This window comes from Notamacropus eugenii, chromosome 4, assembly GCF_028372415.1.
Source record: "Notamacropus eugenii isolate mMacEug1 chromosome 4, mMacEug1.pri_v2, whole genome shotgun sequence".
NCBI classification, from domain to species: domain Eukaryota; kingdom Metazoa; phylum Chordata; class Mammalia; order Diprotodontia; family Macropodidae; genus Notamacropus; species Notamacropus eugenii.
Genome location: NC_092875.1, coordinates 444,464,146 through 444,491,138, shown reverse-complemented (window position 1 = coordinate 444,491,138; position 26,993 = coordinate 444,464,146). Strand labels below are relative to the sequence as shown.

The 26,993-nt window shown below is 36.2% G+C and overlaps 1 protein-coding gene across 7 annotated transcripts in view; it reads right to left on the bottom strand.

Annotated features, from left to right (window-relative positions):
• MCTP1 (multiple C2 and transmembrane domain containing 1) overlaps nt 1–26,993 on the bottom strand; it is a 725,942-nt gene that overhangs the window by 228,130 nt on the left and 470,819 nt on the right. For all 7 annotated transcript variants that reach the window (XM_072606122.1, XM_072606125.1, XM_072606124.1 and 4 more), the window contains 2 exons: nt 17,752–17,938; nt 13,056–13,149 (listed from right to left, as the gene is read on the bottom strand). In XM_072606122.1, coding sequence (XP_072462223.1) covers nt 13,056–13,149; nt 17,752–17,938 — 281 coding nt within the window. The remainder of the gene's footprint in view (nt 1–13,055; nt 13,150–17,751; nt 17,939–26,993) is intronic.

Below are 26,993 nucleotides of genomic sequence, written 5' to 3'. Positions count from 1 at the left end.
TCTGTCTATAAAGGATGCTTTTTGAAGACAGGGTAGCTACACGTAGATTTGAAACTGTGGGAAACTTTGTACTTATGCTGCTTAGTTTGTACCTGTTTTGTGGGCAAGTAGGTGACCCCAGTTTGTGCAAATCCTTGACCTGGGCATTAAAGTTACTGAAAGATACTGAGCGATATTTTTGCTGCACACTAGAAGAGTTAATCCTGATCCACTGGAGGTAGGCTTTGTCCAGGGTCATTCTAATGCTGCCAAGTCACTCAGTTTTCTACATGTGATATGCCATAAAAAGTGGTGGTGGGGAGAAAGTGACCGCTCTTTTGTTGTCTCGTCTCTGAAAACAGAGGGGACATTCAACAGCATGGAAAAAGCAATTCGGGCTCATGGGGGCCTTTTATTGGACCTACCTTCCACAAAATTAAGCTCTTTGGTTTAATTTCCTCAGTTGCCACAGTTTGAAATGACTATACTTTAATCTCTTTTCATTATAATCAAGGTTGCCATCTGTCCTTTCTCCTATCTGGAATTTCTAATCACAACATATAACAATGTTTTAGTTGAAAGAATTCCATTGGGTACATCAGAACAAAAAGCAACGTATGTCAGAGACATCTTCCAGCCAGTGTATTATCACTAGAGATTGAGATTTAACCTTTGTCCTATTCACTGGTTGACCTAAACATATTTTAAACATCTGATTGGTAGAATTAAATTAACCAGGACTCTTCCATAGCTTCCCACTAAATCTCATTCTAGGGCATAATAATAAGGCTTTTTCAATGTTCACCACATGGTGTTAAAGTGAAATCTTAGAGCAATATTTCCAAAATGTGTTCAATGAGGCACAAATTAGGGTTCCGTAAGAAAGTTTTGAGGATAAATTCACTTGAAATATTAAATATGAAATTATCAATAATATTCTTTAGTAAGGAAAGCATCCTTTTTTTTTAAACAAATAAACATAGCCTTAAGTTGTTCACCACAAAACTTAATTTTTTCCTACAAAATTTTTCCCTTCATCCCTATGATGCACTGAAATGACCAAGGAATTTGCAGTCAGAAGATCTGGGTTCCATATCAGCCTCTACTACCTGCGTGACACTGGGCAAATACTTCTACCTCGCTTCATTTCCCCGATCTATAAGATGAGAGAGTTTTCCTAGATGACCACAGAGGTCCGTTCCACTTCTATACTATGGTTGTTCATTTTTTGCAGGTTTCTTCCACATCCCCAGACTTCATGGACCAGAATTTATGGATGCCATCAATATATGATTTTAGACTCATTTTAAAAAATGAAATTACTTTGGAAAATCCTGTCCCAGATACAAAATTCCATTATGGAAATGTATGGAACTTAAGTATAAGGATCAGCCTGACCCTTTACTTCAAAATGGGAGGAAGTTTTCAGAAATAAGAAGGTGATGGGAATTTTCAGGTTTGTGTAGAATTGAATATTGTTGATATTACTGTGCATATTAATTGGAATAAGTGATAAATTATTTCATATTCAATTTTTCTTTGATATATTTTAACACTGTTGTATACATTAAGGTATAAGTTAAATGTTTATTTGATTGGCCAGTGGAGTGGAGCATGTGATTTCAAATAATATTATTTTGATAATTAGTAAAGAAATTTGGCCATCATAGAACAAAAACTCTCCTAGTTCTTATTCTTGAAATGGGCAATAACAATTTGTTAAGTATAACTGTTCAAGTATTTTTTCTTTAGGATATTTGCATTTGGACCTCTATTATGCTATTTCTAAGAAACGTCTTCATTTATCAGATTCCAATTTTACATCAATCAACATTTATTAAGGATGTACTATGTGCCAGGCACTGGACTAAATGCCAGACCATGCACATTTCAGTATTATTGCAAGCTATCCCAAATTTACAGCCAATTTAAGTAAATGTTAACATCAGAAGACAATGATCTAAGTCAAGTTACTATCCATCTTCAAACTGTTCGCTTTTATCACCTGAAAATGTTTTTTGAAGCATTTAGTAAAATCTCAGGGATACCTTACTTTATGTATAAGTTTCTTCTCTCTCATTTGCAACTGGAAATGCCTTTTGGTAATTTTGCCATGTCATATTATGGATTCATGATATACATTTGAAAGACCACCATGAAAATAGCTGTATCTTATGAGCCAACACTTGTTGAAGAGAATCAGAATATAGAAATTTTCTGCAAATAAGTCAGTAAGATCTTTCAAATTTTAAATCAACATAAGCTTTAATGTTTAATTACTTTACTGCAAAGGTGAATATAAGGGAGAATAGCAATGAAGAATATATGTGGAAAACATGGTATAGGAATAAGGAATGAAGAGGCGGAGCCAAGATGGCAGACTAGAAAGACACACTTATGCAGGGTCCTCCCCACAGCCCATAAAATACCTGTAGAGAGGGACTCTCAGCAAATTTTGGAGCAGCAGAAGTGGAGAACAACAGAGTGGAGGAGATTTCCAGCCCACAGTGACCTGAAAGGCCCACGGAAATGTCAGTTGCGCCAGATGCGGAGCCGAGCACGGAGCCCAGCTCAGCCTTGGCCAAGTGGAGTGGAGTGACAAGACTCTGGGAGGAGGACACCTTGGGGGCGGAATCTCCAGTCACAGTAGCAGGTCCTCAGATGCCTTGGCCCACAGGAGCCAAAGGTCAGTAACAAGGTTTTATCAGCTGGCCAGGAAGGGAGAAGGACCCTCCCATAGCTCCCACAGCAGGCCGCAGCCACAGAGCCTGCACAGCAGCCCATACAGAAGCTCCATTGTTGGAGTGTAAAAACCCCTGGTGGCACTGAAGAGCTGAGTCTTACCTCAGCCCTGGGTGGAGGCCCTGGGTGAACTGGTCCTTGTCTCAAACTGAATGGTGGCCCTGCCCATCCAGCTTATCTGAAAATCAGCCCCCAGTGCTGACTTGGGAACTGGAGGCCAGGTGACTGTGGAGAGGTAACTGCTAAAATTCTGGGCATAAAAATCCCTCTCTGAATCCAGACCAGTACATGCTTGATTGTGCCACCTTGGAGGAACTGAGATCTCACAGATTCCCAGAGTATACCCTACTCTTGACAAAAGACCCAAAAGTCAAGTAACTGGTTGGGAAAATGGCCAAAAAAGGGAAAAAAAAAATAAGACTATAGAAGGTTACTTTCTTGGTGAACAGATATCTCCTCCTATCCTTTCAGATGAGGAAGAACAATGCTTACCATCAGGGAAAGACATAGAAGTCAAGGCTTCTGTATCCCAAACATCCAGAATAAATATTCAATAGGCTGAGGCCATGGAAGAGCTCAAAAAGGATTTTGAAAATCAAGTTAGAGAGGTGGAATAAAAACTGGGAAGAGAAATGAGAGAGATGCAAGAAAAGCAGGTCAACACCTTGCTAAAGGAGACCCAAAAAAATGCTGAAAAAAATAACACCTTGAAAAATAGGCTAACTCAATTGGCAAAAGAGGTTCAAAAAGCCAATGAGGAGAAGAATGCTTTAAGAAGCAGAATTAGCCAAATGGAAAAGGAAGTCCAAAAGCTCACTAAAGAAAATAGTTCTTTAAAAATTAGAATGGAACAGATGGAGGCTAATGACTTTATGAGAAACCAAGAAATCACAAAACAAAACCAAAAGAATGAAAAAATGGAAGAGAATGTGAAATATCTCATTGGAAAAACAACTGACCTGGAAAATAGATCCAGGAGAGACAATTTAAAAATTATGGGACTACCTGAAAGCCATGATCAAAAAAAGAGCTTAGACATCATCTTTCATGAAATTATCAAGAAAAACTGCCCTAATATTCTAGAACCAGAGGGCAAAAAAAATATTGAAAGGAATAATGAATGAGAGAGTCCATAGATCACACCCAAACTTCATACCTATATAATATGAATACTACTTTTTCCAAGGAGAAAGTTGGGATCTTTAGGACATGGCATCAGCTAAATAACATCATATAGAAGAAGGAGAAGAAGAAGAACAAGAAGAAGAAGAAGCCTCTGATACAGAGAAAAATGACTGGGTTACTGATTGGGAGTCATTACTGAAGCAGTTTTTTGTATATAGTCAGATCACCAAATTCTTAGAGCAAAGATAAAAATTGATGTCAAAGTAGAAGAAAAGGGGAATATGAAGATTTGTCATACAATTGAGGGAACTTCAACTTGACCTATTTAAACAAAATGATTGGTACCAAAAAAAATGGGAATGGAAAAAAAGAATAGTTATCATGCAGATTATTTCCATTTTCTAAGGAAGACTGACCCATGTAAATTAGTCACCAAAAAGCCTAGACACCATGTGAATCAGATTTACTTGCTGGGCAGAAGTATGGCAACTAAGGACAACATCAGTTTAGAATATAAATGTAAAATCTTACAGAGGGCAATGGAGGAAGATTATAAGCAATACTCTCTCACAAAACAGTGAAAACGAATGGAGGTTAAAACAATTTTCCAGGAAGCTTCATGAAAGAGTGAACTAAATAACGTCATCCTGAGGGCACTTGAGCATGAAACAATGGCAACATAGAAACCTCAGATAGGAAAGATTATTCAAGATTTTTATAGGAAATTTATGCCACGGAAGTGAGTGAAGATGATTTTGGACTATAATATTATCCCCAATGTGCTTCCGAAGAAAACAAAAATGACAATAAAGTAAACAAAGATGGGAAGAGCATTTGGATTAGATGATTCATTTCACAGAAAACGTCCATTTTGGTGGCAGCACAATTTGGAGGATGTTGAGGGACAAGGTCCATGAAAGAGAGGAGGATAATTTTGTTTGTTTAAAAAACACCCAGATGTTACCTAAAAAAAATGAATGAAAGAAATACCAACAACTCCTGAATGTCATACCTACAACAATCTCCTAAGAATTTTTATATACATACACATAAATAAATATAGAGTGTCTTTGATGAAGATATGGGAAGAGAACAGACAAGCTGTTGAACATGTTATTGTATAGCATCTTTACAATCAATTGACCTGAGGAGAACAGATGATACACAATCCCAGTGTGCTTATATTTAAAGTATAATAATGCAATTGATTTGGTAAAAGAATCCTAACTTAGATTCTTCTGTACCAAAATGTCTCCCAAGCACATGTCAAACTCATAGAAGATTCTTTGAAAGATAGAGCAGCAAAAATAACTGCTTTGGATGATCCTCAAATTATAATTTCAAGTAAGGCATAAAATAACAAGATCTGCTCATATAAGTTCATGAGTTATCATGGAAAGAGACTAGTACATGGTCCTTAAAGAGGAGGGGTTTCCTAGAGTTGATCAGGTTCTCCAGATGCTCCTGCTATCAGATGACTTAGTGTATAATGTATTAAGACCTGGAACATTACAGAGTTTTATAAAGATCCATATTTATTCAAAAGGATTCCACACTGGTGTAACAGTAGTTAGAACCCCAAAATACACAGGAAGGACTGCTGTACAGGTTCTTAGACTTGCTTTTCTAAAATGAAAGCCACTTTTGAGGTGTCAGCAATCACTTCAATCAAGCTCATATATCATGCACTGAGTTCGGGAGAAAAAGTTAGCACCCTGAACTTCAGAAAAAATTCAAACAGAGAAATAAAGACCACCAGAAAGAGCTTCCACCTGTCTGATCATAGGCAATACATACATCACAGATCAACAGACAGATCCAACTGTCCATTATATACATACATAGTTACCAGAGAGAGAAGCACCAACATCTGGGTTTTCAAAGTTGGGGGGCTCCTTAGTGGATACCCAGAGTCTCCTATGGCCAAACACTTCCAATGAACAAGCTGCAAAACAAAACCTCACCTCAGAGCATATATATACTTTTCAGAGCTGGAGGGCATCATGATCCTTGAGAACCAGTGCCTCATTAGAACATAACAAAAGGTGTAGACCTTCTTCCAAAACAAATCTCCCCTAATCAAACTTCCCTTAATGGGCAGGCCCACTGATGGATTGGGCAGATCTTTAACTGTCATTAAATAATTAACATTACAACTGGAAAAACCAAGTGGATACAGAATGCCTATGATACATAGTTGGATGACAACTCACAGGTTGGACTATTGGTACAAATATTTTGGAGAAACAAAACAAATAGAAAATAAGGAGGGCTCAAAATAGAACAGATGGAGAACTGGCTGATTACTTTGGAGATTGCTGTGTGATGTGTTTAAATGATCCAAGTTTTTTTTTTTTAACAATATTTTTCCAGTGACTCTGTATGGCTACAAGTCATGGCATACCACAGTCTACAAAGACTTAAAGTTGAGTGTTATCCAAATGCCAATGGAAGGGTACATGATGGGTATTCATAGACTTCAATATAATGTCACTAATGAACTCTATAAATGATGTCACCAGAAAGGACATCAAAGATACAGATTAAAAGGAGAGAAGGTAGACCATGTATTGAAAGTGAATGGTAACTAATGGACAGCTTCTGTGCTCCATGGGTATCCTTGCAACATAATGAAGATAGAGAGACACTCGAAGCACATTAGGTAGACTCCTCATGAAGGATTTTATCAGGTAGAATATCTGAGAATCACACAGAATGAAAGGGCATGGATAGTTTGGAATCTGCATCACTGGAGCTAGTAGTAACCACACTGTTAAGTATATAGTTCCACTGATGTATCACAAAACAAATGCTCTTTTTTCTCAAATAACTGCACACCACATTCATCCTTCTCCTCATGAGTAGATCAACCCAAATTACTATATTAAACTCTTTTGTAATTCTACCACAGTCTCTGATTTCCACCTGTATTTCCTAAGTAGCATCTTTTGACCATATGGATGCCATATGAATCATATAAGATCTCAACAGTTTCCTAGGAAGAATAAATCTAAACTCAAATCTCTCTACCATTTTTGCTAGGCTATCCCTCTGTATTATCTCAAATATTTGGTATTATCTGTTTGGTTTGGGAAGAACAGCTACTCACATCAATAACAAGAAATGGCTTTAGCTTTTTTAGTGGCAGTAGGAGAAAGGAAAGAGAAAGGAACATTTTTTTTTCTTTTCCAGTATGATTTGGAGTCCATGGCTACCTGTTACTATGAGGAGCAGAGGACTGACTTATTTTCCTTCCTTACAATGCTTTGGAAAATGCAGATATGAATCTTTCAGGACCAGATTTACGTAGTGCTATTCCACATATTCAAATAGGTGAATACTCTTGTGATACCAAGTGAACCCCAGATCTGATGGTCTACTATCAAAATGGGGTAAAATTTCAACTACTATTCCCCAGTAATTGAAAGAAGTGAGGCAAGGTTAAGCTGTATAACAGTAACACTGTATAAAACAATAATAGTCAGGTTTCCTTTTTATAGAACAACACTAATACACTCTGTTTATTGGAACTAGGAATATTGTTTAAGGTGCTATAATGCAAAGATGTTATTAACACACTAGCATTTCAAATGTGAAAAATATTGTGTTCAATCCATTTCTTTTATTTTTTTCACGATTGCCTCCTTAGATTATCTAGAAACTTGTACCATTGAAGTTCTGCTACATTTGATATACTTTCTGTTCAGCTGCATAGTTAAAAGTGGGATTTATCTTTCTCATTTTTTCTTCACATCAGTGAAATAAATGAAAACTACAAATCTATGACCATAGAGGAAAGGACTATTTTTAGTAGATATCGTCAATGAAACTGAATGTAGTTGCAATTTTGTGTCACACACATTTAGATTTGAAATGGCTACAATTATACACCAGGAACAATCTCAAATCATTTTTTTTTTCACCAAATGATGTGAACTGAACTTTGTAGGGCACTCTAAGAAACATTTACATACGCCAGACTTAGACTGGAGTAACTCACTGCACAGGACACAAAAGTTAATGGATTTTTTTTTAAAGATTGTATCTTGTCTATGTGCAGTATACGTACTTGGTATTTCTCCAATCATATATAATACTCTCAAAGAGTAGCGCTCGCCCTTTTCTCTACAGCTGCATTTTCGATTCATTTTCTGAAGAATCCTGTGATGCACAGGATGAAGGTACCAAGAATAATAAATCCAAATTGTGTAAATCTCTATACAAAATATACCTTTATGACAATCTCAAGCTGGAAATCACAGAAAGCCAATAAAATGCAGACAGCCTACTGATAATGAGGTCAGAAATACAAATAAATTTACTTTTAATGAAGACCGGAGGCACAGTAATCAAAGTGTTAAAAATTCATTTCATGCATATCTCATTTGCTTCTTAGCTGATATTTATCACGTAATTCTGTGAGAAAGTAGAGGCCTAAGATGCTCCAGATAAATGGCTCAATTAATTGTACAGAGGTAGACCTCTTTGAGCTGAACCAGAGCTGTGAGCTCTTTATTAAAAGCACTATTCTGTAGCCCATAACCTTGTTCCTTGACTCCTCTCTAGTTTCCAATTTAAACAAGTCCCCATGCGGCCTGCTCTAAAGGGCTTTGTCTCCCTGTCATTGTTAAGAGAGCCGAGGCATCCTGGAAGTGTGAAATCAGACCTCATGAGCTGAACGGTTCCCCAGGGAACGCTGGACTGCGCAGAAGGTCAAAGTCATGGGCTGGACCATCTAAAAGTGTCTGATCGCCGGTCTGTGACACAGCAAGTTGGGGGGGGGGGGGGGGAGAGGGAGGACAGAGGAGGACTGAAATTGAACACATCTTAATTAAAGCTCACAGACAGCAAAACAAAATGTTTTCTAGGCAGCCTGTCAAATGGAGCTTAAATTTAGCTCTGCTAATGAATCTGAGCTGCTAACTGTTATTTCTTAAGATAATAAGACTCACACAGAAGCTGATAAAAAACTGTAGCATGTCTTTTTTGGCTGTTTTGTTACTTAAATATTTTCCAACAATGTAGACAGTTTTCCTAAAGAAAAGCTTGGGAAAAATCTATGCTAATAAAGGGGTAGTAAACATCCCTCTTATTAACTAGTAGGTTTTCAGACTTTAAGGGCTGGGGGATTACAAGTCTTTATACATGGTCTTGTTTTAGAAAAATGTGCTTTATTTAATAAGACCATTCCAATGACAGTATTCATTGTAAAAGGCTCTCTCTCTCTCTCTCTCTTTCTCTAGTTTTGTGAAAGAAACAGTGCATTACTTTGAGATCAATTCACCTTCAGAGAAGGAGTTTTATATTAGTATACCTTTTAGTCTTGTGAAAGATAGGCCATCATTTGAAAGGGCTTCAGTCTTTTCTCCCATATCTCAGTTTCTGAAATTGTGTGGCTGGCATCCCTGGGGAAAAGATGACCCCTTCCATGGGAGGCTCAAACAAACCCAGGAGAAAACGACGGGGAGGAGTTGAAGAAAAGAAGCCTTTTTCTTTCTTCACTTAGCTCTTGAAAGAATCAATAACCCAGGACTAAATATTCTGCAAAGAAGGTTCATCTCAATACTGATGAGTATTAATCTGTCTGTTGAAAGATGATTTTCAACCCTCCCACAGAAAAGGAACCATTAGAAGTTATAATAATAAGTTCTAAGAAGAATTCTCACCCATTCAAGACATTCTCATCACAGGCTCTTTACCTTTTTGAACACAAGTCCTCACAAATGTTCCATGTTAAAGAGCATTTGACCCAAGGATGTGGTGACCAGTTCCATGTAATTCCCAAGTTATAGTGGGGTCATTTGGTCTAATGGTTTTGGTTTGATGCACAGATAAAACGTTAACCTTTTCACTGGTAAATGAGTTGTACTGAGCAGTACTTCTCAGTATCTCTGAAGTTTTCCTAAAGAAAAATTTCACAGCCCAATTTTAAAAACTGGAGTACCACTTTCTCAGGCTGCTCACCATTTGACAGAAATTTCAATCCATTCTTGTGCCTTGTTCAATGCATGTGTATGCGTGGGAGTTGTAAATTGAGGCCTTAACCACCACAGTTAATCTCTCTCTCTTTTTTTCAAGTCAGTATTAACCTTAATGATTTGAAGTGCACTGTCCAACACTGGGCTATTGAGACTGAAGAAAAAACTACCCGAACTATCAACAGTTTATTAGGGGCTTAACTGAAGTGACCTACTGTAGTAGTATTCAGCTGAACAAGGCTATAGGCTTTTTTGTGCAAAGGGAAAGAATTGAGGGTTTCATTAAAAAGTAATTTGTGCTTTATACTCACTCATTCAAAGGGAGCCTCAATTGCTCTTTATTCACACAGAGTTAATACAGTATCACAATGTTTCTCAATGAATGTGTAGTAACAAAAGAAAAATTTTACATTTTGAAAAGGAAAAATTCTTTGTAACTACAGTGAGATTGATGGCTACTTAAAAGATTACAAAATCTTTTCCTCTTGTACTCATGCCTAATGATGTACTTTTTTCAAGTATTTGGTTTCAACTAAGGAATTTCAACTTACAGTTTTATATGGGTTATATGTTGACATGACATGAACATATGAACATGAAGAAAGTGGAGCAAAGTTGGATAAGGGTGGGTTTCATATTAGTTAAAAATATCTAGATTTATAGAAAACAATTAGCTAATGCTGACCAAGAATATTATCCCAAAACAACAACATTTGTAACCAATCAAATGCAGAAGTATACTTTACTCAGGGAAAACATTGCTTCCATTAAGACATCCTATGCAATGCCACTCACCCCACCCCAGGTACACTAATTTTTAGGATATAAAACATAAATGTTTACCAAATACCTTCCTTTACTACTAAACCTTTAATCCCTGTTTCATATCACTTCTTTTTTAAACACATAATAAATATGGCATACTAACTGAAAAAAAATGATGAGTGGTAATATTTTGGTCCAATATGGATCTCATAATCCATTGTGACCCATATAATTGTTTTAAAAGCACTCTTTTGTACATATCACAGATAAATCTTCAGAAAGTTCATCTTTTTTCTGAGCTAAAGCATTTAGGACCAAGAAGAGCAGGGGTATTTGAAAGGTTTGTAGTACACCTGGTCATCTCTGAGTTAAATATATGTCCCCCAATTTTTGCAATCAGCACAAATGTCATGATGACCACAAAAGGTCCAGGAGGGAATAAGGTCAAAGACTAAATTACCCCTTTGCCCCTGGAAAGCTCAATCTTCTCTCTTTTTCAATTCAGACTACATTAGATTTTAAGGTCAAAACTGAGTGAGGAACCATCAGATTTATTTCTCCAAAACATAAAAAAGGGGAGAAAAATCTGTGTAATAAAAATAAAATTGTGTCTAGTTGGATCTTGGGAAAGATTTCATTGTTATTCGTGTTAATTTCCATAGTACCATTAGGAAAGGAATATCTATATTCTTCCACCTGTGAAAGAACATGTTCCTTAACTTCCATAGTGGCACACAGGCCAACCAGGTTAACAGAGTTTGCATATTCATGAAGTTTTAACAGTCATGACAGCTTCTCTCTGAGAGAAGACAATCTCATGTTATTGTATTCAACCTCACTATGGGCAGATATCTGAGCCTTCGAACATGTGGTGCTAGTATTAACTTATCAAAATAATTGTGCAAAACAAAATTGCCTTGAACTAAGCCAGAAAATAAAATTTCAACAGAAAAGAAACAGATTATTTGGAAAAGAGTCTTGATAGGAATCACTTAATAGAAGAATATAAATCAGCATATGTAATCATCATCATCGTCATCTCTGACATGTATATAGTGTGTACTATGTCCTATGTTTTATAAGGATTATCTCATTTGATCCTTATAATAACCCTGAGAGATAGGTGCTATTAATATCCACATTTTACAGTTGAAGAAATTGAGGCAAAAAGAAGTTAAGGGACTTGCCCATGATCATGTAGCTAGCAACTCTCCGAGGCCATATTTGAATTCGGGTCATCCTAATTCCATGTCTGGCTAGCTGCCCCAATAAGATCTTAAAGGAGACACATATCTGAATTTATGAAATAGTTTTTGTACAATGACCAACAGCTGCTACTACTACTACTTTCCTCATCAACTCCTAATTATTTTCATTTTATCCCTTCCTTTCATAACAGTAAGTAGGCAATTGATAAGATGCAGAAGTAAATCCTGAGAATAGGATCTAACACCTGGTATACTTTCACTTGTGAGATATTAACAAGTTGTTTTTTAATCAGCTCTGGTTTCTCTGGTTTCTCTTTTACACTGGAGTAATGAATGGTGTCTACTATTCATGAAATCTTTGCAGGCCCTCTAATGGTAGGAAAGGTGTAGCTCTTTTCAAAACCATTCTTTTCAAGGATAGTTTTGCTTATGTGTAAATGGCAGGCGTGTTTCCATAAATACCAAAGACTACTTTGGTTAGGCAACACATCAAGATAGTCTTGTTTACTGAACATTCTGAGAGTGGCTCTTTTAATTAATAATGAAAACACCTCCAAATTCCCTGGAAAATGAAACAACAAATATTTTCAGGGAAAAGGTACACAGTCATAAATCCCACTTTATAATTTTAAATTTTGGAAAATGTAGAAATAACAACCACCAGATCTATTCTTACATCTAATAGCCAGGCACACATACAGAAAGAATATTCTTAGCACGCAGCTCATGAAACCCCACTGATCCTAGATGTCCCTAAGATCTTTGCTTGGACGGATCTGTAACAACACCAGATGCCCAGGAAAGATCCACATAATTCCAAAAGAAAATTCCCAAGAGGTGGGATTCTCTTTTTGCACTGCCTAAATGAAGGTGAACTTAATGTCCCTCAAATTGGCTCACATAGTAAGATGGACCAAGGTGTTTGGAATACCTTTCATATGCTGGAATAACACTAGCTATTGTCAGGTAATTCGGGAAAACATGTCTACTTTTGTCCTTTATAGGGTTCTCCCAGTAAAATTTGGGTGTGGTATATGGGGAGAATATCCCACTTGTTTCAAATATCCAGTCATAATATAAAGAGCTATGTTCCTGGTGTGTGTGTGTGTATCTTTTTTTCCTTTGTGACTATTAAGATTTAATTCTTTGTTTCATTTAGACATTTTGTTAGAGGCTATAGTCCAACATAATGCAAATTTTAAAGCTACTTAAAGCCAAGGACCTTTTGTGTTGTTAAAGAAGTGGCATAATTTCTTGCCTGTGACATCAGCTGCCATCAGCCCTTCTGCTCTGATGACTTTCACCTGGAGAAATCCTACATCCTTTACATTGTGAAACATCCGCATTGGACTCTGAAAGACAACATCGTGTTGTTATTGCCATTGCCATCATCGTCATCACTATCGTTATTATCAGATAAAAAGATCCAGAAGGGGACTCTACTGATAAGAGCTTGCAAACTTTAATGGACTTTGAAAATAACTGAAATGATTGAGAATAACATTTGTGATATTTCAAAACATACCAATCTTCTACCCTAATAAAAGGGGGAAAATGTATGCAGTGAATATTTGTAAAATTAGAATAAAAATTAAGATTAATATAATAAATAAACAAAACAGTAAAACATTTCCCTTCTGAGCATTCTTTTTTTTCCCCCTCACCTTCCAATACAATCCCTAACAGCTTTTTCTTTTTTCAAAAGGAGCTACAGTTTTGAGGTAAATAATACTTGATATTGGGCTTTCGCTGATAATTCATATAGATCTTTCAGCTTTGTGGATCAAAGGAAAAACACCAATACCAAATGAGTGCCTTTACCATTCTCTTTTTTGGTGAGAAATAAAAAATAGGACGTATTACATAACAACAAATTTAGCTTTTTTTCATAAGAAATTAGTAAAATGATCTTGTTAAAAACTAATAATTAATTCAAGAGACATCTGTGGGAATATGATCTAAAATACATCTTCTGTCATTTAATAAAATAACAAATTTCATTTGTACCCAAAATATCAACAATAGGAAATCTCTGAAAATCTTTTTGATTTTAAATCTGTAATTCAGACAATGAAAAGGCAAGAAATTCACACTCCTAGAAAAGTTACTAGCAAACTGTTCTAATCTATCATTTGTTACAAATAGCAAAAAATTCTGAAGATTTGAAAAATTAACTGCCATCCTTAATTATAAGAAGAATACTCATTCAAAGATTTAGGAATCTTATTGATGGGCACAAATGCTAAAGCAATAAATTCCTCAAATATAAACTTCAAATATGCATTTATTTACTTATTTGAATTACATGATAGCTTTCCTCTGAAAAACTTAGTGATTTTCACTCAACAAATCAAATAGGCATCTTTATCAAATCTTCAAAATATTTTATGACCCAGGAAAGTAATATATTTTTTCATGATAAAGTTATCTTTTAAAATGTTACCAATGAAAAGAGCATTGCCATCTTTTTATTAATATTGTGAGAACAGTGACAGACAAAGCCCACTCTGATATTAACTTTATAAGTCCCATCTGACTAGTCATTGTTTACAGTGAAGCTATGACCTTGGTAGAGGGAGATGAGAAAATACAGTTACATGTAATCTCATAACCTTACTTTAAAAAAAAAAAGTGTTTATCATAAGGATTAACTTTTAATCCCTTTTAAAAGCATTAGTTTATCATCAGAAATCTGTTTAATCTACACATGACAGAGCTCAATGAAAATACATTTCACCCTCTGTTTACATGCTTGCAAGTCGAAAGTTGGTGGTGCCAATTACAGAAACTGTACCTTACCGGTGCACAGTGTTATAAAACAGATCTTAAGCAGAGAGGCTAGAGGGAAGAATGGTTTTACCAAAAGGTTATAGGAGCTATTTAAACCTAGTTTTCATTGTGGCTAAAACAGGCCTAGTCCTGAAGTCTTAGAATCATTTTCAGTGTGGGTAGCTCATTCCACAGACAGATTGCATTCTGATGCTTCAGCCTTGATACTCGTCTTCCTGTATTGCCAGGGTAATTATGGTTTGAAGTTTTCATTTCCTCAAATCAGCTGATTTTAAGTAATTTATTGCAAATTTCGACAGCTTAGTCCCAGGACATATGATGTTAGAGTAGGAGCTCTAAAGAGCAAATAACTTAAATATGTGAGCTTAAACATAGAACTTTAAGTAATGATTTATCAGAAGATATTCCTGTCTTGTTACTTATGATTATTGTTGAAGGATTCAAAACCTGGATGGCTTCTGAAGCCTGAAATTTCCATAGCAGAGGAATCTATGATTTGCTGTGAATCCTTTCAGCCCTCAATAGATGGGAAAAGATTGAAATGCTCTGGAGATGAGGCCTCTTTATTTTTTTAATGAAAGGCTGTATAATATATTTTCTGTATGGCTGCAGCAGCTGTCAGGAAGAGCATCTCAGTTCAGCTCTATTATGGGAGAAGCAATACCCCATCCTATGGCATCGAGATCCACTGAGGGGCCAGGGCTGATTGACAGCTTGTCACCGTGACGTCTTATTCCATCTCTGTTATGGAGAAAATTAATGTCACACCACCCGCCTTATGACTCGCTGTCATCTTCGAACCGCTCACCTTTTATCAATGCTCTAAATAACATTTCAAGCCCATCGTCTCACGGTGGACAATCCGGTCAAGGGACATTAAATCGGATGACTCTGAAATGTCATAATAAAAATGGAATGCTAACAACTTCTTCTCTAAACTAGCTTCTCTGGTTTTTAAATGGTGACAAGGGGGAGCAAGGGTTCAGCACACCCGTTCTGAAAAGGTCATACAATCTCTCTTGGTCTACTACCCAGTACTACTCTCCCCTTAACTGCTTCCCACAAAAAAAAGGAGAAAAGAAAAAAGGGAAAAAATGTGGGGAAAAGAATTAAGAGTCTTTTTTTCAGACTGTGGTGCTCAAATAATATTTTGCATCATAATGTCTATTTAATTTGTAGGGTTTGAGTATTCATCTAAAAATGATTAAATAACTTTAATGGAGTCATACTTCAGGACTGTTTGATGTGAGAGTGATGTCATTTACTCTCCTGGGCACAACAGGTGAGAAAAAGTTAACCCAGAATCTTATTATTATAATATGAAAAAATATTTAGCTAACTGATTAAGCTTCCTAAGATAATCACCTCAATTATAAAAGCACATCCTCAGGTACAGCAGAGTTTTCCATTTCACAATGATTACAAGTTTAGAGATAAAATTGCTTGTAGCCCCCTAATATACATAGATGATTGCATTCAAGGCATCAATAAGACTTACTTCTCCTAGAAGAAAGTTTCTTGAACAGCCCATTTTAAATTTCTCAGAAAACATGCAAACTTGCAGTACTTTTATGAAAGCATATTATTAACATGAGCTAAAATGTGCATTCTGAGTAACACTTACTCATCTTATGTTTTCATATGTTTTATATTTAATGTGAGAAAGAAAATATTTGATCATTTATATAGTACCAGAAATTATGGAAAGCATTCACATGGCGAAAGGAAAGTGACCCCTTTAATAAAGCCTATTCAAAGGGAAAAAAAGCAGCAACAATTACTGCATTTATGCCTACATTTCTAAGCTAGCTCCAAGATTTGATGTATAGAATACTACTAAAATACAAATTCATCAAGCATTGCTTACACTTAGTCAAAAATCCTATTAAAAATCCATTTGACTATTTCTGAAGATCTTTCCATGGGAAAAGGAGAATCTGTCTTGGTAGTACCCAAAATTTGAAATAATTCTAATAATTCTAATCACATTTTCAAAAGATGGTGCACAATATTTTAGCTCTGAGTTGGTTTTTTTAAAAATATGATGTTTTGCCTTGCTAAGTCACCTCTATTAAACTGTGTTTATGATAACACTATTGGTGTGTGAGTTGTACAAGCATTAACAGACAGCTGATTCAGTGGAGATATCCAGAATAAATTTGCTGAAGCGCACATCCTGCTAATCTGTTTGAAGAATATTGTAGAGCATTAGTACCAGCACTTCATGTTATCTGCACGGCCTGATAAGGTACATCTTTATTAAATTCAGTTATTGAAAGGATGTCAGTCAGCGAATAGGAATATTTTAAAATCTAAAAAAAATTAAGCAGTTCTTTGTTAGTCAGAGCTTGGTTTAATGGTTGAGTGTCTAGAGAAGCCTCCTAAACACCTGGCAGCATTGTACAATAAAAGCTTTGTAATTTTAAGTGGAAAAGCACCCCACCACCCCCATCCTTCAAGGGTAGTGAGACATTTACTTTTTAGTGCTTTCATTAACAATAAATGGTGGAGTAAGAGCTCCCCTCTCTGTTGCTTCAATAAAACTACATAATAGCTGCTCTACACTGTGAGGATGCTGGGAAATACAGCAATTTGGTTCAAAATATCTGGAACTGGGAAAATCCGATTCCCATCACCATTTTGGGGGGATTTGCTACACAAATTCATTCTTTTGCAAGCAATCAAAATGTGCGAACTCTTCATTTCCAATGAACCATGCTTTACCACTGAGCAAAAGAGAGGGTTTTTTTTCCAGTTAGGTGAAAATGAAATCTAATCCTGTGTACTAAGTTTCCAAGACCTACCAATGATCCTAAGTGGCATTAAACTACATTCATTTGGGAAGAAAAAAAAGTTATTTGCAATTATAAAGAGTAAATTCATTTTAAAAATAAAATTCATTCCTTCATGTTCATGGGAATCTAGTAAAATCCCAGAACAAAAATTGTAGAATTGGAGCTGAGAGACAGCCAGCATAATAATGATCTAAATGCTGGTTCAGACAGAAGTTTTTGAATTCTCAGAGCTTTGTGTGTCTCTATCTCCCTAAGAAAGGAAGTTTTCTCAGCAATGTTTCTGACACTGCAGGGAAATTATTTACATTTTCTTCTAGTCATGTATGAACCTAGAAGAATGAGTGTTACACACATGAGGTGGATACATACATATCTCTTTAATATTGCTTCTCGTTCCTTCTGGTCCTCCAAGGAATTTACAGAGAGGTCAGATATACTGACAGTAGCGGAGGCTGTCAGGGTGACCAGCAGCACCAGATGTCCTTCACCCTCTTCCAGCTGTAACTCCAGCTTGTGAGTCTGCTCTCTACTGAGGGATGACAGGTCGATCTGGCACCTAGAAATAAACATTTTGAATCAGCAAGTGGCTTTCTTCCTGAGATCAAATGGCACCAGTGCAGGCTAATATGCTCAGAGCTATGGGAAAAAAAAAATCAGCGCAAATATTTTTTTCCTGGCCATTCAAAGGATTTATCTTTCCACTAAGCAATATCTCTTTCTAGCACTCACTCATCATAATACCCTATTATCTTTGAGTTTTTCCTGAAAGAGAAAGGGTGAGCTATGTATTCTGGCTTAATTACTTCCCAATTTTTAGGATCCCCAGTCTCAAAGCTTACAATGACAGAAATGAATCTTATGCTTGTGGGATTTGACCTAGAGAAAGACTGTAGAACTGAAACTGCAGTAAGAAGCCTAGGGGAACAAACCCATAGGCACAAACTAAAGAGGGGTTAGCAAAATACAGTTAGAAAATGCCCATCTCCCTACTGTTATCCTTCCCCAAAAATTCGTTGAGCAGTGGATTGGAATCTACATTATCATTACGGAAAGTGCTTAAAATTTTAAAATGTCAATATATTCAAAGTAACCCATGTGAATCTAAATACAAATCAACTAAAACATATGCAAATGGTAGGATGCGATTATGCACAACACTTGTTTCCCAGCAGCTACATTCCGCAACAGCAACAGTCCCCCCTACCTCTGTTCTAGATGCCACGATCACCTTGCAAACTCTTTTCATAAAAATGTCAATTGATTTTGAAGAGAAAGATAATGTGGTGACCGCAAGGCCAATAAAGTGAGAGGAAGGTGGCAGACATGAATAAATAGGCATTTAAAGACAGGAAATAGCCAATTACAAGAATAAATATGGTCCCATAAACTGAGTGTTAGGCTATCAGGAACAGATTAAATTCTTTCCTCCCCTCTTCATCCTCCCCCACTCCATCCCTCCCTATTCTCTATTGTTGAGCTGTTAAAATAAAACTGTGAATAGGGTTGCAATGTTCCTGATGATTCTCAGGTATTTGCTTCAGCAATTTCACAGTCATCTAAGTTTGACACTTGACTTATATTCTGTATATTAAGTAACAAGTGGGACAGAAGGGACATGGCACAGATGGGACTAGAAGAATAAAAGTGATGGTCAATGACAGGGATATCTATATACACTGGAGTCTCATGTTTAAGATGACAAGAACCTAGAACTATCTTTATATTAAGGATATACCTGAAACTGAAATGTCATACTGAATTACTATCATTTCAAATAAATGGCACATATTCACATATTGTCTCTTTTTTGAATTCCATTCACAACCACCTGGTAGACGTTGACAATATCCTCAGTTTTCTTTTGTTTTTGTTTTGTCTCTGGGTTCTGCTTAATGCACTGAGTACTGTCATCAGTAGAAATCACATGCATGTCAAAATATCAACAGGCCAAACCACACTACCTCTATCTTCTCATGAAGTGGGACTTTCCCAATATGGATACTTCTCTGAAGAGTTTTAATCATTAAAAACTCATTTCAGGAATAATAGTAGGACCATGTCTAACATGAGAGAGAACTGTCCAGGAGAGGGCTGTGACCAGATCATGTTATGCCAAGGCAGACTTCAGAGGCTCCTAGGTTTAATCAGAGAGCCTAGGTTTGAATCTTCTCTCTGATAGTCACTGAAACACTCAAGTGTATCGAACCTCTGACTTCAGTCTCCTTATTTGTGAAATGGGTGAGGGGGGACAAAAGAAATCACCTCTGAGGTTTTGGGATTCTTAATACTCCATATGTCATAGATAGCTCAGATCTTTGGGATATTAGTGTCCTATTTATGTCATTCCCTACATTCCAAATCAGGTACCATGAGTAATATGCATAAATGGGAACTTTATTTTTTAAAAAAATATTTTTCCAGTTACATGCAAAAACAATTTTTATTATTCATTTTTAAAAACTGAGTTCCAAATCTTCCTTACTCACTTTTCTCCTCATTAAGAGGATAAACAATTTGATATACATTGTACATAAACTGTCATGAAATATATATTTCCATATCAGTCAAGTTGTGAAAGAAAATACCAACCTCCCTGCAAACCCCCTCCCCCAAGAAAATAGAGTTTTTAAAAAGTATGCTTTGATCTGAATTCAATCTCCATCAATTCTTTCTCTGGAGATAAATACCATTTTAAAAATCATAAGTCCTTCAGAATTGTCTTGGTTCATTGTATTGTTGGGAATAGCCAAGTCACTCACAGCTGATCATTATACAATATTGTTGTAACTGTGTGCAATGTTTTTCTGGTCCTGCTTACCTCACTTTGTATCGGTTCACTAAGTCTTTCCAGAAACCTGCATTCTTAACACTTTTCTGTCAATTGTATCCTAACTACTTTGGAATATCATTTGTAAAATTTTCCTGATCCCTTTTAATATCTTCTTCATCAAGGATCCCCTCAAACTACATGTTTATTAGCATCCTAAAAATGGCATAAAGATGAGAAATGACACATATGGGTCAGTGGTTACTGCTATTCTCACAGTTGCCTTAGAAAATGCGGTTCCCTCAACAATTTTTCCCCAATCCTTTGGCATCTTCCTCTTTAGCAAAACCTTGTATAATTGACAGTTTTCATGATCTCAAAGTTGTGGCACCCGCAGCATAGATCTCCTTTGTGTATACTTGGGTACAATGATGCTGCTTCAATTTTTTTCAATGCTATTTCCACTTCTTCATTTAGCAAATGGGGAGTGGTGGTAATGTTAGGATTCAAATGTTGTCACTATCCTTGATGGTGAAAAGAATCTGTTATGAAAACTTATGCAGATCTTTTCCCTTTTTTTGCTTCTTTGTTATGCTTCTTCAAGTTTAGCCTTAAATATTCTTATGGGTAACTATCTCGTTGCTTTTCTCTTTGATTCAGTTCACTTAAAAGTACAACAATTGTGAGCATTGTCAATTTTGATTAATCAGTTCAAGCTACATTGCAAGCTCTGACTCCTAACCCAGAGAGGTGGTTCTTGAGAAAACTAAATTATATTCATTACATATATCATATAAATTAATATGAAAATTATAAATTCCTTTCTCATTCCCTCCTTTTGGCCAAAGAGGTCAGAACAATGCTCAAAAGTCAATGAGGAACATTCCTCTGAAACATGATTTTGATTTTGACAACTAGTGAAAGAAAAGAATAACTAGAAATTATTTTTCTTACTTTGTCAATACAAAAAACTGACAGACTAATTGCAGACTACACCTTATTTAAATGTTTTTCAGTGTTTCTTTATTACTCAATTCTGGTTTTAAAAAATTGTTCAGCAATAGTGATTTTGTCTAAGATTCAGGGTTTGAAATTAAGAGAGGGAGGAAGTCAGTCCATACATGAAGAGACTTCAGACTTTTCTAAGGTTACTTTGGCATGTTGGCTGATCCTGTTAAAAAAAATTCTATAATTTTGATACTTAATGAGAATATCAAGCAGTAATCTGATGTCAAAAAATTTACATGATGAACCTACAGCAAACTGAAGGGTGAAAAGTGTGTTTGTTTTTTGTCCTTGAGGGAACATGAGGCACTCTCATCATAGTATTGCATTAAAACTCCACTCCCATAATGCCTTTTTATATCTCTTAAAAGGAGATCTTTGGGCTAGATAATTTGAAGCCTCTTTTATGCTTTAAAATTGCTAGCCATTTGAAAACATGCAAATCATTAATTCTTCAAAAACAGCTATGGTCACATTCATAGCTACTAATATCACATTTTTTCTTTCTCTATTTCAGTATCACTAGATTATGATACTATGTATTTGAAAATAGTGAAAATACTAAGTTCCCTAATACATTTATTTCCAGTCTACAAAGGACTTGAATAGAAAGGATATCAAATTTAAATTTAGATTTCTTTCATTTCTTTTTGGTCTTGGATAAATGGTTATATTCTTATTACCATGACTCCTGCACACTAAGTATCAGACCCCTTATTTAAATATAGTTCTAAAAAAGATTACAGAATGATTTTTAGAAATTTTCTGGAGAATTTTGGTTATCTGACATATGTTTGATTTTACCCTAAATTTAAATAAATATTGCTTCTATCTTAGATGGAACTGGAGAATGCTGGGTAGGTGTTTGGGTATTTTTAAGTGAAAGGTATTTTACAACCGAAATTATTTCCAGGAAATGAACTTAAATTTGTGCTTACCCTACATGTTCTAATGAAAGTGGTCTAAATCAGAAAAGTTCATTTCCTTTAGGTTCATAGAATTCCAAAATCTCAGCTCTGGAAGATACTTCAGAGATGATACAGTCCAACCTATACATGGACAATGATCCTCTCTACATCATACCAAGATGTGGTTATCAGATGTCTGCTTAGAGAACTTCAGGGAACAGAAATTCAGTCACTGGGAAATGTTAAGAAGCAGAGAACCAAGCATAGAAATCTGGGGCATTCCATTAAAGGGTCTCCAGTTATTTGTATTCAGCTACTCATTCACTCATCACCTCTTACCTGGATAATAGCTTTCTTTTTATTTTAATTAAAAATTTCCCCAATTATCAAATTATTTCCCACAATTATCGTTTGCTTTTCTCCCTGTTTCCTCCCACCCCCCACTCAAAAAAGAAGATCTAACTCTTGTAACAAACAGTCAAACAAAACAAATTCCTACATTGGCCCTTTGACTACAGCTTCCTAACTGGTGTTTCACCTCAAGTCTCTCCGAACTCCAATCCATTCTCCACTCAGCTGCCATAGTGATTTTACTAAGGTCCCGGTCTGATCAGGTCATCTCTCTCCCACCAAATAAACTCTAAAGACTTCCTATTATAACCTGGAGAAAACATAAAGTCCTTTGTTCATCATTTAAAGATCTTCACAACTTGCCCCCTTCCAACTCTTCCAGTCTTCTTATACTTTACTCCAATGCAGTGCACTCTATACTGGAACACTAGATCTGCATTACACAGGACCTCTCGACCTTTGGGTTGGTTGTCTCTCATCTGTGGCATGGCCTTCTCCCTTACCTTTACCTGTTAGTATTTCTGGTGTCCTTCAAGACAAAGCTCAAATCCTACTTTCTTCACCTCTCCCAGTTACTAGTGCCTTCCCCTCTCAGATTACCTTCCATTTATTCTGCATGTGTCTTGTATGTACTGAGTTATTTACAAGGTGCCTTCCTCACTGTCATGGGAGAACCTTGAGAGCAGTGTTCATTTTTGCCTTTCTTTGTACTCTTAGCACTTGGCAGAGTATGTGCAACATAGGAGGTGCTAAATAAATGTTGACCACCTGACATGCCCACAAAAAAAAAAAAAACCCAAAAGTTTTCCAGGTTTTCATCTTTTAAAGGAAAAATCTTGCAAATCATGGTTAAAATATTTCAGAAACACAACTATTGTACAAGTCGGGCTCTACTTTAAGACAAAGAAACATAATGATTTTTAATATAAATAGCCATATTGACTTTCCTTAGGAATCAAAGAAGTTTATATTGACATAGGAAAGAAAAAAGAACAAAAAGTAAAGAATCAAAGAATTAATCCATTTAATTTACTGATGATTAAAATAACTTGCTTCTACTACTATCATGATTTTGCCAACCTCAAAGAAAATATGTAGATTTCTTCAGTCAAACATACTAAAAAAATCACTATAAATCTAAATGACAAATGTATGATATATTTTTATATGAAATATACATCAAAACTTTAGACTAACAATCCACCAGATCACTGTAATGATACAGAGTACAACCAAACTACACTTCCAAGATGAGATCCACAAAGATTCAAAAAAGGCTAAATTAAGTAAATGATACAGGAGCACTGGTTTTGGAGCTGAAAGACCTGGATTCAAATTCTAGATCTGCCATTTACTACTTGTGGGATTTTGGGTAACTCAAACAACTTCTCCAGGACTTGCCTGTAAAATGAGTTTTCTTATCTGTAAAATAAAGTAGGTGGACAGGATGACCTTTTAGGGATACAGAGTTGGATAGCATATTTATAGTTTCTCCCTTCCCTCCTCTCTTTCCCCATATATGTGTATATACAAATTACATCTATATACAAATACATACACATGTAGAGAGAACATATACACTTGTGTATACATACATTATACCTATGGCGGGGGAGAGAGAGAGAGAGAGAGAGAGAGAGAGAGAGAGAGAGAGAGAGAGAGAGAGAGACAAGAGGGAGAGAGAGAGAGAGAGAGAAAGAGAGAGAGAGAGAGAGAGAGAGAGACAAGAGGGAGAGAGAGAGAGAGAGAGAGAGACAAGAGGGAGAGAGAGAGAGAGAGAGAGAGAGAGACAGGGAGAGGGAGAGGGAGAGAGAAGAGTTGATACAAATGGTCATTGAGTTGGGCTAAGAAGTAAGGGGAGTGGGGGAGTGAACTGGATTACCTTTGAGGAATTATGAAAATTGTTTATGACCTCAAAATTCTTCTTGAAATCAGGGCCATGCTTTTTTAAAACAATAATATTTTCTTGCTATTATTATATGGTTTTGAAAATAGGGACACTGCAGTCTCTGAAGGACTGAAAATGAATATCGTCCAAAGAGCAATGGAAAAATTCATCATGGATATGAGGCTACTATACATTATAAGGAGGGAATCACAAAAAAGAATAAAAGCATGTAACAAGGATATATGAGAGAAAAAAGAAGATGGACTAGTTGTGAAAAGAATGAGAAATAAGAAATGGATAACTCACATGTTCCATTGTTATCTTTGCAATGCCAAAAGAAAGTGGGGAAGACTTTTAGCATAGATCCTCTTTGGTGAACTTAGTAGAGAACAGAAATAATAGTTAAGGATGGGCAAGAATGAATGGCTTATACCATGCATCACTGGAAAGAATATTCATATTGATAAAATTACATTTTAGCATATTTTTTCAGATTGTCAATTTCATTTAAATCTGCAATTTTCTAACATATTGTGCATAGTGGTTTCTGGTAATTCTTGATTTCTTATTTAGTCTTTATGAACTAATTATTTTAGATTTTGCAACTTTATTTTCCTTTTTTTATCAAGTGAGAAAATGCTTTATCAATTTTATTATGTGCTAAGACCTGTGATTTCATTAGTATGATGAAGAAGACAGATGAAGAAACTGCCTCTACCAATGCAGATAGGCTCTTGTTCTGCAACTTCAAATCTTAGAAAGTTACCTGGGTTGAGAGGGTTAAGTGATTTGGCCATGATCACAGAGGTAGTACATGCCAGAGATGGTACTTGAACCAGGTTTTCCAGATTCCAAGGTCAGGTCTCTTCATATTGCCATATCAGTTACATTATTATTGAAAAAAACTAACAGCTCTTTGTTCTAGATAAATTGCTTTAAAAATTTTTTTTGAAATTTATATATTGCAGTCAATAGTTAGACATTTATTAAGTACCTACTATGTTCCAGGAAAACCATCAAACAATAGCTCTTTGTTCTAGATAAATTGCTTTAAAATTAATTTTTAAAAAATATTTCAGTCAATAGTCAAACATTTATTAAGAACCTACTATGTTCAGGCACTGTGCTAAACACCAGGGATACAAAGAGAGGAAAAACATAGTTCCTGCTGTCAAAGAGCTCACAACCTCATGGGGGAGGTTGCTGCTGTTTAGTTGTTTCAATCATATCCAACTCTTAGTGATCCTATTTGTGGATTTCTTGGCAAAGATACTGGAGTGGTTTTGCCATTTCCTTCTCCAGATCTTTTTCTAGATGAGGAAACTGAGGCAAATAAGATTAAGATGACTTACCCAGGGTCGCACAGTAAATATCTGTTTTGAATTCAGTTCTCCTAGCTGGGGGAGATAAAAAGCAAAGACAAACATAGCAATTTACACACAGGATGAAAAGGAAATAATTATTAGAGGGAAGGCACTGGAATTAAGAGGGGCTAGGGAAGGTTTCCTGTAGAAGGTAGAATTTTAGTTGGGACTTAAAAGAAGCCAGTAGGCAGAGTTGAAGAGGGAGAACATTCCAGGTATGGGGGATAGCCAGAAAAAATGCCCAGAACCAAGAGATGGAGTATCTTGTTCATGGAATAGCAAGGATTCTAGTGTCAGGAGACTGTAGGGAATGTAACAGGGAGTAAAATGTCAGAAGCCCAGAAAGGTAGGAGGGGGATAGGTTATGAAGGGCTTTGAACACCAAGTAGAAGATTTTATATTTGATCCTGGAGGTGACAGCAAGCCAATGGAGCTTCTTGAATGGGGGAGTGGGGGTGATGAAAAGGTAGGACCTGTACTTTAAGAAAATCACTTTAGTGGCTAAATGGAGGATGAACCAGAGTGGGGAGAGACCTGAGGCATGAAGACCCACCAGCAGGTGATAGCAATAGCCCAGGTGTGAGGTAATGTGAGCCTGAACCAAGATAGTGGCAGCGTCAGGCGAGAAAATTTGAGAAATGTTCCAAAAGTGAAATCAACTTGGTGATAGATTAGCTATGGTGTGTGTGTGTGTGTGTGTGTGTGTGTGTGTGTGTGTGTGTATGTGTAAGAGTTAGTGTAGAATCCAGGATGATGCCTAGGTTGTGAGCCTGAGAGATTCGGAAGATGCATTCATTGCTTTTGTCAGTAACAAGGAAAATAGTAATGGAGAGGATATAGGGAAAAAACAAGTTCTGTTTTGGACATGCTGAATTTAAGATGTCTACTGAACATCCAGTTCAAAATGTCTGAGAGGCATTTGGCTAATGGAGGTATGCACTGTTTAGGGCAAGATAAGTAGATCTGAGAATCATCAACTTAGAGATGGTAATTAAATCCATAGGAGCTGATGAAATCCTGAGTATCCAGCAAAGAAGACTGAGAAGGAGCTGTCTAACAGGTAGGAGGAGAATCAGGAGACAGTGGTATCCTGAAAACCTAAACCAAAGAAAGTATCAAGGAGAAGAGAGAATGATCAACAGTGACAGTGTCAAAGGCTGCAGAGAAGTCCAGGAGAATAAGGATTAAGAAGAGGCTATTGGATTTGGTGATTAAGAGATCATTGGTAACTAGAGAGAACAGATTTGATGGAATGATGAGGTTAGAACCAGACTGTAAAGGAGAAGAGTGAAAGGAAAGTGGAGACATTTATCATAGATGGCCTTTGC